Below are 12,963 nucleotides of genomic sequence, written 5' to 3'. Positions count from 1 at the left end.
CTCCCCAACACCTTCTCTAAGGCTTCCTGTAGGCCTACATTAAAGTATCAATAAAAAAAAATGAAACATTTTAGCCCCCTTCAGTATTAACTTCATCCCGCATAAAGGCCATTATTTTTAATGTTTTTCTCAAAATACATACTTCCTGCTGTGTCTTCTGAGATAGGGTGCCATGTCCTCTGCTAGATGCTCCATGCACACCCGCTCCTCCTCTGCTAGATGCTCCATCCACACCCGTTCCTCCTCTGCTAGATGCTCCATGCACACCCGCTCCTCCTCTGCTAGATGCTCCTTGCACACCCGCTCCTCCTCTGCTAGATGCTCCTTGCACACCCGCTCCTCCTCTGCTAGATGCTCCTTGCACACCCGCTCCTCCTCTGCTAGATGCTCCATGCACACCCGCTCCTCCTCTGCTAGATGCTCCATGCACACCCGCTCCTCCTCTGCTAGATGCTCCTTGCACACCCGCTCCTCCTCTGCTAGATGCTCCATGCACACCCCGCTCCTCCTCTGCTAGATGCTCCATGCACACCTGCTCCTCCTCTGCTAGATGCTCCATGCACACCCGCTCCTCCTCTGCTAGATGCTCCATGCACACCCCGCTCCTCCTCTGCTAGATGCTCCATGCACACCCCGCTCCTCCTCTGCTAGATGCTCCATGCACACCCCGCTCCTCCTCTGCTAGATGCTCCATGCACACCTGCTCCTCCTCTGCTAGATGCTCCATGCACACCCCGCTCCTCCTCTGCTAGATGCTCCATGCACACCCGCTCCTCCTCTGCTAGATGCTCCATGCACACCCGCTCCTCCTCTGCTAGATGCTCCTTGCACACCCGCTCCTCCTCTGCTAGATGCTCCATGCACACCCCGCTCCTCCTCTGCTAGATGCTCCTTGCACACCCGCTCCTCCTCTGCTAGATGCTCCATGCACACCCCGCTCCTCCTCTGCTAGATGCTCCATGCACACCTGCTCCTCCTCTGCTAGATGCTCCATGCACACCCCGCTCCTCCTCTGCTAGATGCTCCATGCACACCCCGCTCCTCCTCTGCTAGATGCTCCATGCACACCCGCTCCTCCTCTGCTAGATGCTCCATGCACACCCGCTCCTCCTCTGCTAGATGCTCCATGCACACCCGCTCCTCCTCTGCTAGATGCTCCATGCACACCCGCTCCTCCTCTGCTAGATGCTCCATGCACACCCGCTCCTCCTCTGCTAGATGCTCCATGCACACCTGCTCCTCCTCTGCTAGATGCTCCATACACACCCACTCCTCCTCTGCTAGATGCTCCATGCACACCCGCTCCTCCTCTGCTAGATGCTCCATACACACCCGCTCCTCCTCTGCTAGATGCTCCATGCACACCCCGCTCCTCCTCTGCTAGATGCTCCATGCACACCCTGCTCCTCCTCTGCTAGATGCTCCATGCACACCCTGCTCCTCCTCTGCTAGATGCTCCATGCACACCCCGCTCCTCCTCTGCTAGATGCTCCTTGCACACCCGCTCCTCCTCTGCTAGATGCTCCATGCACACCCGCTCCTCCTCTGCTAGATGCTCCATGCACACCCCGCTCCTCCTCTGCTAGATGCTCCATGCACACCCGCTCCTCCTCTGCTAGATGCTCCATGCACACCCGCTCCTCCTCTGCTAGATGCTCCATACACACCCGCTCCTCCTCTGCCTAGATGCTCCATGCACACCCCGCTCCTCCTCTGCTAGATGCTTCATGCACACCCCGCTCCTCCTCTGCTAGATGCTCCATGCACACCTGCTCCTCCTCTGCTAGATGCTCCATGCACACCCCGCTCCTCCTCTGCTAGATGCTCCATGCGCACCCCGCTCCTCCTCTGCTAGATGCTCCATGCACACCCGCTCCTCCTCTGCTAGATGCTCCATGCACACCCCGCTCCTCCTCTGCTAGATGCTCCATGCACACCCCGCTCCTCCTCTGCTAGATGCTCCATGCACACCCGCTCCTCCTCTGCTAGATGCTCCATGCACACCCCGCTCCTCCTCTGCTAGATGCTCCATGCACACCCCGCTCCTCCTCTGCTAGATGCTCCATGCACACCCCGCTCCTCCTCTGCTAGATGCTCCATGCACACCCCGCTCCTCCTCTGCTAGATGCTCCATGCACACCCCGCTCCTCCTCTGCTAGATGCTCCTTGCACACCCGCTCCTCCTCTGCTAGATGCTCCATGCACACCCCGCTCCTCCTCTGCTAGATGCTCCATGCACACCCGCTCCTCCTCTGCTAGATGCTCCATGCACACCCCGCTCCTCCTCTGCTAGATGCTCCATGCACACCCGCTCCTCCTCTGCTAGATGCTCCATGCACACCCGCTCCTCCTCTGCTAGATGCTCCATGCACACCCGCTCCTCCTCTGCTAGATGCTCCATGCACACCCGCTCCTCCTCTGCTAGATGCTCCATGCACACCCGCTCCTCCTCTGCTAGATGCTCCATGCACACCCGCTCCTCCTCTGCTAGATGCTCCATACACACCCGCTCCTCCTCTGCTAGATGCTCCATGCACACCCCGCTCCTCCTCTGCTAGATGCTCCATGCACACCCTGCTCCTCCTCTGCTAGATGCTCCATGCACACCTGCTCCTCCTCTGCTAGATGCTCCATGCACACCCCGCTCCTCCTCTGCTAGATGCTCCATGCGCACCCCGCTCCTCCTCTGCTAGATGCTCCATGCACACCCGCTCCTCCTCTGCTAGATGCTCCATGCACACCCCGCTCCTCCTCTGCTAGATGCTCCATGCACACCTGCTCCTCCTCTGCTAGATGCTCCATGCACACCCCGCTCCTCCTCTGCTAGATGCTCCATGCACACCCCGCTCCTCCTCTGCTAGATGCTCCATGCACACCCTGCTCCTCCTCTGCTAGATGCTCCATGCACACCCGCTCCTCCTCTGCTAGATGCTCCATGCACACCCGCTCCTCCTCTGCTAGATGCTCCATGCACACCCCGCTCCTCCTCTGCTAGATGCTCCATGCACACCCCGCTCCTCCTCTGCTTGATGCTCCATGCGCACCCCGCTCCTCCTCTGCTAGATGCTCCATGCACACCCGCTCCTCCTCTGCTAGATGCTCCATGCACACCCCGCTCCTCCTCTGCTTGATGCTCCATGCGCACCCCGCTCCTCCTCTGCTAGATGCTCCATGCACACCCGCTCCTCCTCTGCTAGATGCTCCATGCGCACCCCGCTCCTCCTAGCAGCCCCTGTGCTATAGGTGGGTGGACAGGTAGGAGAGACGCTCGGGGACAGGTAGGATAGACGCTCGGGGACAGGAAGGAGAGACGCTCAAGGACAGGTAGGAGAGACACTCGGGGACAGGTAGGAGAGACGCTCAGGGACAGGTAGGAGAGACACTCGGGGACAGGTAGGAGAGACGCTCGGGGACAGGTAGGATAGACGCTCGGGGACAGGTAGGAAAGACGCTCAAGGACAGGTAGGAGAGACGCTCGGGGACAGGTAGGAGAGACGCTCGGGGACAGGTAGGAGAGACGCTCGGGGACAGGTAGGAGAGACGCTCGGGGACAGGTAGGAGAGACGCACGGGGACAGGTAGGAGAGACGCTCGGGGACAGGTAGGAGAGACGCTCAGGGACAGGTAGGAGAGACGCTCAGGGACAGGTAGGAGAGACGCTCAGGGACAGGTAGGGGAGACGCTCGGGGACAGGTAGGAGAGACGCTCGGAGACAGGTAGGAGAGACGCTCGGGGACAGGTAGGAGAGACGCTCAAGGACAGGTAGGAGAGACGCTCAAGGACAGGTAGGAGAGACGCTCAAGGACAGGTAGGAGAGACGCTCGGGGACAGGTAGGAGAGACGCTCAGGGACAGGTAGGATAGATGCTCGGGGACAGGTAGGAGAGGCGCTCGGGGACAGGTAGGATAGACGCTTGGGGACAGGTAGGATAGACGCTTGGGGACAGGTAGGAGAGACGCTCAGGGACAGGTAGGATAGACGCTCGGGGACAGGTAGGAGAGGCGCTCAGGGACAGGTAGGAGAGACGCTCGGGGACAGGTAGGATAGACGCTTGGGGACAGGTAGGAGAGACGCTTGGGGACAGGTAGGAGAGACGCTCAGGGACAGGTAGGATAGATGCTTGGGGACAGGTAGGAGAAACGCTCAAGGACAGGTAGGAGAGACGCTCAGGGACAGGTAGGAGAGACGCTCGGGGACAGGTAGGATAGACGCTTGGGGACAGGTAGGATAGACGCTTGGGGACAGGTAGGAGAGACGCTCAGGGACAGGTAGGAGAGACGCTTGGGGACAGGTAGGAGAGACGCTCAGGGACAGGTAGGATAGACGCTCGGGGACAGGTAGGAGAGACGCTCAAGGACAGGTAGGAGAGACGCTCAAGAACAGGTAGGAGAGACGCTCGGGGACAGGTAGGATAGATGCTTGGGGACAGGTAGGAGAGACGCTCAGGGACAGGTAGGATAGACGCTTGGGGACAGGTAGGAGAGACGCTCAAGAACAGGTAGGATTAAAGGGGAAATAAAAGGTGTTATTGCGCTCTTCCTGCAGAATCCCATGAAACCCATCGCTCTTCCAGTACATCGTCTGAGGAACAAAGCTGGTATGAGAACTACCGAGGGCAGAACCAAGGTGAGCAAATGGGGCCTGGGTATTTAATAAGCTGAGGACAGTTGGGGGCTACAGATTTTTGTGGGATGACAACTAATGAAATGAATTACTGTTGATGAACATGAAATTCCTCTGTACGTGCAGTAACCCCCCCCTCCAGTATAATGTCTGAATATTACAATAATTGTGGGCAGTGACAGTTCATCTATATATTCACCTTTCACTGTTTTGTCTTTTATGGCCATGGGCAAATGTAACCCTAATGGGGCTTATCCATGGGGAATTCTCCTGCGGGTAACACTTTCCCTTACATTGGCTCTGCCCGGAACTTTATACTAAACACAATGGGGCCAGAACGTATTTAGGTACATCATTGGCTGCTTGCTGACCTGCATTCCCAGGCTGCCCCTGGCTGGGGTTGCTCTATCACCCTCTGTGCCCACTGAAGCCATTAGTGGGCAAGAGAAGAACCGGAATTGTATCAATAGTCCCACTAAGATCTGAAACAACTCTCCTTGTAATGAAGCAACTCCAGCCGGAGCAGTCAGGAAACCAGTATCAGGGGTTAACCCTACCATTGTGCTTGTTCCATTGTAGACTTAAACCCTAGGAGGGACGGCCCAAGCATTATATAAATAAATAACAGGTGTCATGCCACCATCCCATGCCCAAAAGGGACCAATTTTGGCCCCCACTGGATCATTGTGTAGACCAGTGACCCCCAACCAGTGGCTTCTGGGCAACACCCTCGTCGATGTTGTTCCCAGTGGCCTCACAGTAGGAGCCATTTTTACATTTCCGGCTTGGAGTTCTAGAAGCCCAGAGTCACAGTTTTACTCCAAGCAGAGCCTCCTGCAGGCCAGCAGTCACATGGGGCTACCCAACAGCCAATCACAGCCCTTATTTTGCACCCCCAAAGAACTTTTTTCATGCTTGTGTGGCTCACAAACACTTTTTATATCTGAGTGTGGCTCATGAGTAAAAAAGGTTGGGGGTCCCTGGTGTGGGGGATTACTCCCTCTGGGACACACCTCCTGGAACTGGATCTCTTTATGATTCCCCAGTCTCTGAATTCTACTGACAGAGCCAATCACTGCCCAATACACAAATAAAGATCAGGTTCGGATCAGGCCCAGCTTTTCTATGTCCCCTGTACCAACAGGTTGGAGACATCTGAGTAGCGCTCGAGTGTGGGGGCAAGTGGCCACTCCTATGGTGGTTGCAGTGAGACATAGCGATATATGAAAAGTCTCCCATACATTCCAGAGAAATTGCTACATTTCCAGTAGAAAGAAAAGGTTCTTGGGCTCATTAATGGTTGGTGGGTCCTTGACATCAGATCCCTTGGGGGCTATTGTCCAATTTACTTCTTAGGCCTCTAGCCTGATGGGTGTTTCTTAATCTTTATCCAGGGCCACCATAATAAATCATGGGTAGCCCATATTACTTGGTTGGTGGGGCCCTTCCTGCCAGCCGGGCACCAGGGGTATGGGCCCTTCCAATTACTGGAAGTAGAACAAATCCACAAGTGAAATAAATGCTCAGCTAAATCCATCCACTCCCCTGATCCGCCCTGCCCACGGCCTATAACTCCCCAAAATGCCCCCATGGCCAAACAAAGGCTACCAGTATCCATATGGAAAGGTCATTTTGGGAATCACGTGATAGAATCACTTCCCCACCCTAACAGAACCAACAGTTGTACTGGTGCTGCTCATGGGGAAGGTTCTAGAGCGGCACTCGATTAATCTTGTCTGTCTTCCAGGTTACCAGGAGCTGTCGCGGCCTCCTCAGTCCCATGCAGGGTCCTCTGATTATGATGATGTTTCCTCCAATGCTTCATGTAAATGCCAATGCTGAACTCTTCTACCCACTGACATTGACTCTTCTACCCACTGACATTGACTCTTCTACCCACTGACACTGACTCTTCTACCCACTGACATTGACTCTTCTACCCACTGACATTGACTCTTCTACCCACTGACATTGACTCTTCTACCCACTGACATTGACTCTTCTACCCACTGACACTGACTCTTCTACCCACTGACATTGACTCTTCTACCCACTGACATTGACTCTTCTACCCACTGACATTGACTCTTCTACCCACTGACATTGACTCTTCTACCCACTGACATTGACTCTTCTACCCACTGACACTGACTCTTCTACCCACTGACATTGACTCTTCTACCCACTGACATTGACTCTTCTACCCACTGACACTGACTCTTCTACCCACTGACATCAACTCTTATACCCACTGACACTGACTCTTATACCCACTGACACTGACTCTTATACCCACTGACACTGACTCTTCCACCCACTGACACTGACTCTTCCACCCACTGAAATCGACTCTTCTACCCACTGACACTGACTCTTCCACCCACTGACACTGACTCTTCTACCCACTGACACTGACTCTTCTACCCACTGACACTGACTCTTCTACCCACTGACATCAACTCTTCTACCCACTGACACTGACTCTTATACCCACTGACACTGACTCTTCCACCCACTGACACTGACTCTTCCACCCACTGAAATCGACTCTTCTACCCACTGACACTGACTCTTCTACCCACTGACATTGACACTTCTACCCACTGACATTGACTCTTCTACCCACTGACACTGACTCTTCTACCCACTGACATTGACTCTTCTACCCACTGACATTGACTCTTCTACCCACTGACACTGACTCTTCTACCACTGACATTGACTCTTCTACCCACTGACATTGACTCTTCTACCCACTGACATTGACTCTTCTACCCACTGACATTGACTCTTCTACCCACTGACATTGACTCTTCTACCCACTGACACTGACTCTTCTACCCACTGACATTGACTCTTCTACCCACTGACATTGACTCTTCTACCCACTGACACTGACTCTTCTACCCACTGACATCAACTCTTATACCCACTGACACTGCTCTTCTACCCACTGACATTGACTCTTCTACCCACTGACATTGACTCTTCTACCCACTGACATTGACTCTTCTACCCACTGACATTGACTCTTCTACCCACTGACACTGACTCTTCTACCCACTGACATTGACTCTTCTACCCACTGACATTGACTCTTCTACCCACTGACACTGACTCTTCTACCCACTGACATCAACTCTTATACCCACTGACACTGCTCTTCTACCCACTGACACTGACTCTTATACCCACTGACACTGACTCTTATACCCACTGACACTGACTCTTCCACCCACTGACACTGACTCTTCTACCCACTGAAATCGACTCTTCTACCCACTGACACTGACTCTTCCACCCACTGACACTGACTCTTCTACCCACTGACATGACTCTTCTACCCACTGACACTGAACTCTTCTACCCACTGACACTGACTCTTCTACCCACTGACACTGACTCTCTTACCCACTGACACTGACTCTTCCACCACTGACTCTTCCACCCACTGAAATCGACTCTTCTACCCACTGACACTGACTCTTCCACCCACTGACACTGACTCTTCTACCCACTGCTGAACTCTTCTACCCACTGACATCGACTCTTATACCCACTGACACTGACTCTTCTACCCACTGAAATCAACTCTTCTACCCACTGGCACTGACTCTTCCACCCACTGACACTGACTCTTCTACCCACTGCTGAACTCTTCTACCCACTGACACTGACTCTTCTACCCACTGACACTGCTCTTCTACCCACTGACACTGACTCTTCTACCCACTGACACTGACTCTTCTACCCACTGACACTGACTCTTCTACCCACTGACACTGACTCTTCTACCCACTGACACTGACTCTTCTACCACTGACACTGCTCTTCTACCCACTGACACTGACCTCTTCTACCCACTGACACTGACTCTTCTACCCACTGCTGAACTCTTCTACCCACTGACACTGACTCTTCTACCCACTGACACTGCTCTTCTACCCACTGACACTGACTCTTCTACCCACTGACACTGACTCTTCTAACCACTGACACTGACTCTTCTACCCACTGACACTGACTCTTCTACCCACTGACATTGACTCTTCCACCCACTGACACTGACTCTTCTACCCACTGACACTGACTCTTCTACCCACTGACACTGACTCTTCTAACCACTGACACTGACTCTTCCACCCACTGACACTGACTCTTCTACCCACTGACACTGACTCTTCTACCCACTGACACTGACTCTTCTACCCACTGACACTGACTCTTCTACCCACTGACATTGACTCTTCTACCCACTGACATTGACTCTTCAACCCACTGACATTGACTCTTCTACCCACTGACATTGACTCTTCTACCCACTGACACTGACTCTTCTACCCACTGACATTGACTCTTCTACCCCACTGGACATTGACTCTTCTACCCACTGACACTGACTCTTCTACCCACTGACATCAACTCTTATACCCACTGACACTGACTCTATACCCACTGACACTGACTCTTATACCCACTGACACTGACTCTTCCACCCACTGACACTAACTCTTCTACCCACTGAAATCGACTCTTCTACCCACTGACACTGACTCTTCCACCCACTGACACTGACTCTTCTACCCACTGACACTGACTCTTCTACCCACTGACACTGACTCTTCTACCCACTGACACTGACTCTTCTACCCACTGACATCAACTCTTCTACCCACTGACACTGACTCTTCTACCCACTGACACTGACTCTTCCACCCACTGACACTGACTCTTCCACCCACTGAAATCGACTCTTCTACCCACTGACACTGACTCTTCCACCCACTGACACTGACTCTTCTACCCACTGCTGAACTCTTCTACCCACTGACATCGACTCTTATATCCCACTGACACTGGACTCTTCTACCACTGAAATCAACTCTCTACCCACTGGCACTGACTCTTCCACCCACTGACACTGACTCTTCTACCCACTGCTGAACTCTTCTACCCACTGACACTGACTCTTCTACCCACTGGACACTGCTCTTCTACCACTGACACTGACTCTTCTACCCCACTGACACTGACTCTTCTACCCACTGACACTGACTCTTCTACCCACTGACACTGACTCTTCTACCCACTGACACTGACTCTTCTACCCCACTGACACTGCTCTTCTACCCACTGACACTGACTCTTCTACCCACTGACACTGACTCTTCTACCCACTGCTGAACTCTTCTACCCACTGACACTGACTCTTTCTACCCACTGACACTGCTCTTCTACCCACTGACACTGACTCTTCTACCCACTGACACTGACTCTTCTACCCACTGACACTGACTCTTCCACCCACTGACACTGACTCTTCTACCCACTGACACTGACTCTTCTACCCACTGACACTGACTCTTCTACCCACTGACACTGACTCTTCTACCCACTGACACTGCTCTTCTACCCACTGACACTGACTCTTCTACCCACTGACAACTGACTCTTCTACCCACTGACACTGACTCTTCTACCCACTGACACTGACTCTTCTACCCACTGACACTGCTCTTCTACCCACTGACACTGACTCTTCTACCCACTGACACTGACTCTTCCACCCACTGACACTGACTCTTCTACCCACTGACACTGACTCTTCTACCCACTGACACTGACTCTTCCACCCACTGACACTGACTCTTCTACCCACTGACACTGACTCTTCTACCCACTGACACTGACTCTTCCACCCACTGACACTGACTCTTCCACCCACTGACACTGACTCTTCTACCCACTGACACTGACTCTTCCACCCACTGACACTGACTCTTCTACCCACTGACACTGACTCTTCTACCCACTGACACTGACTCTTCCACCCCACTGACACTGACTCTTATACCCACTGACACTGACTCTTCTACCCACTGACACTGACTCTTCTACCCACTGACACTGACTCTCTACCCACTGACACTGACTCTTCTACCCACTGACACTGACTCTTCTACCCACTGACACTGCTCTTCTACCCACTGACACTGACTCTTCTACCCACTGACACTGACTCTTCCACCCACTGACACTGACTCTTCTACCCACTGACACTGACTCTTCTACCCACTGACACTGACTCTTCTACCCACTGACACTGACTCTTCCACCCACTGACACTGACTCTTCCACCCACTGACACTGACTCTTCTACCACTGACACTGACTCTTCTACCCACTGACACTGACTCTTCCACCCACTGACACTGACTCTTCTACCCACTGACACTGACTCTTCTACCCACTGACACTGACTCTTCTACCCACTGACACTGACTCTTCTACCCACTGACATGACTCTTCCACCCACTGACACTGACTCTTCTACCCACTGACACTGACTCTTCTACCCACTGACACTGACTCTTCTACCCACTGACACTGACACTTCCACCCACTGACTCTTCTACCCACTGACACTGACTCTTCTACCCACTGACACTGACTCTTCTACCCACTGACACTGACTCTTCTACCCACTGACACTGACTCTTCTACCCACTGACACTGACTCTTCTACCCACTGACACTGACTCTTCTACCCACTGACATTGACTCTTCCACCCACTGACACTGACTCTTCTACCCACTGACACTGACACTTCCACCCACTGACTCTTCTACCCACTGACACTGACTCTTCTACCCACTGACACTGACTCTTCTACCCACTGACACTGACTCTTCTACCCACTGACACTGACACTTCCACCCACTGACTCTTCTACCCACTGACACTGACTCTCCACCCACTGACACTGACTCTTCTACCCACTGACACTGACTCTTCTACCCACTGACACTGACTCTTCTACCCACTGACACTGACTCTTCTACCCACTGACACTGACTCTTCTACCCACTGACACTGACTCTTCCACCCACTGACACTGACTCTTCTACCCACTGACACTGACTCTTCTACCCACTGACACTGACTCTTCTACCCACTGACACTGACTCTTCTACCCACTGACACTGACTCTTCTACCCACTGACACTGACTCTTCCACCCACTGACACTGACTCTTCCACCCACTGACACTGACTCTTCCACCCACTGACACTGACTCTTCTACCCACTGACACTGACTCTTCCACCCACTGACACTGACTCTTCTACCCACTGACACTGACTCTTCCACCCACTGACACTGACTCTTCTACCCACTGACACTGACTCTTCCACCCACTGACACTGTATGTAACTGCCTGTTCTAGCCCCAAACTGTATTTCCCTTGGGTAAACTAAACATTTAAGACACATTTATTCATTCAATTATTTAGAGACTGTGGTTAAGTAACAGATTAGCAGGTTCCATCCCATTTGGGGGTTCTGCATTGTTACACAGTGGGGGCTCCAGCGCCCCCGGTGGGGCAGTTAGGCCACTGTCCCGGGAAGACTTTAGTGGGACAAGCTGAATGTTACTGAACGTTCTGTATTTTTTCTCTTTATGAGGTTCTCTTTGTGCCACTAATGTCTCTTTCTGGTCGGCAGGTTAAACCCCCGGGAATTCTCAGGCCGATGGGTTGAACCTACTCGGGTCCATTCTCCTGTAATGCACAGAGATAAACTAAAGAACATGGAGGATTGGGAAACCGCATCTTGGGGTCGTTCCAAACACATTGAAACATTTCATTTCAATACAATATTTGTTTTTTAGGTGGGGTGGGTTCTGGGATTCTCCCAATTCTGCCCCTGGTTTGGCCCTTCTGTAAGTCTCCTCCCTCCCCAATCTCTCACTGTGGGGATTTCCATCACATCAACCTGATCCATATTGCCAATCCCAGCTCCAACCTCATTTCCTGATCTGATCCCTCTTGTCTGTTTTCATTTTCTATTTCATTACTGCCCCCCCTTATATATTTATATATAGTGACCCCCCCTTAACTGCCCCCCCCCCCCAGTGTAACCAATCCCAACTGGGCCAGCCTTTCCCCATAACTGAGCCCATTCCCTTTATCAGCTTAGTCGCTCTTCCCTGTACTTTCTCTATTTCATTACTGCCCCCCCCTTATATATTTATATATAGTGACCCCCCCCTTAACTGCCCCCCCCCCCCCCCCCAGTGTAACCAGTCCCAACTGGGCCAGCCTTTCCCCATAACTGAGCCCATTCCCTTTATCAGCTTAGTCGCTCTTCCCTGTACTTTCTCTATTTCATTACTGCCCCCCCTTATATATTTATATATAGTGACCCCCCCTTAACTGCCCCCCCCCAGTGTAACCAATCCCAACTGGGCCAGCCTTTCCCCATAACTGAGCCCATTCCCTTTATCAGCTTAGTCGCTCTTCCCTGTACTTTCTCTATTTCATTACTGCCCCCCCTTATATA

At 52.7% G+C, this 12,963-nt stretch overlaps 1 protein-coding gene across 2 annotated transcripts in view; it reads left to right on the top strand.

Moving 5' to 3' along the window:
• The window catches only part of LOC100497305 (T-cell differentiation antigen CD6), a 57,282-nt gene extending 44,802 nt beyond the window's left edge, over positions 1 to 12,480 (top strand). For both annotated transcript variants that reach the window (XM_031901986.1, XM_031901985.1), the window contains 3 exons: positions 4,545 to 4,625; positions 6,370 to 6,447; positions 12,127 to 12,480. In XM_031901986.1, the coding sequence (XP_031757846.1) occupies positions 4,545 to 4,625; positions 6,370 to 6,447; positions 12,127 to 12,131 (164 nt within the window). In that variant the 3' untranslated portion in view covers positions 12,132 to 12,480. The remainder of the gene's footprint in view (positions 1 to 4,544; positions 4,626 to 6,369; positions 6,448 to 12,126) is intronic.
• The last annotated feature ends 483 nt before the right edge of the window (positions 12,481 to 12,963 follow it).

The sequence above is a fragment of the Xenopus tropicalis genome, chromosome 5, assembly GCF_000004195.4.
Source record: "Xenopus tropicalis strain Nigerian chromosome 5, UCB_Xtro_10.0, whole genome shotgun sequence".
Lineage (NCBI taxonomy): Eukaryota > Metazoa > Chordata > Amphibia > Anura > Pipidae > Xenopus > Xenopus tropicalis.
Note: the sequence above shows the minus strand (reverse complement) of the source record. Positions and strands in the feature narration are given on the sequence as shown.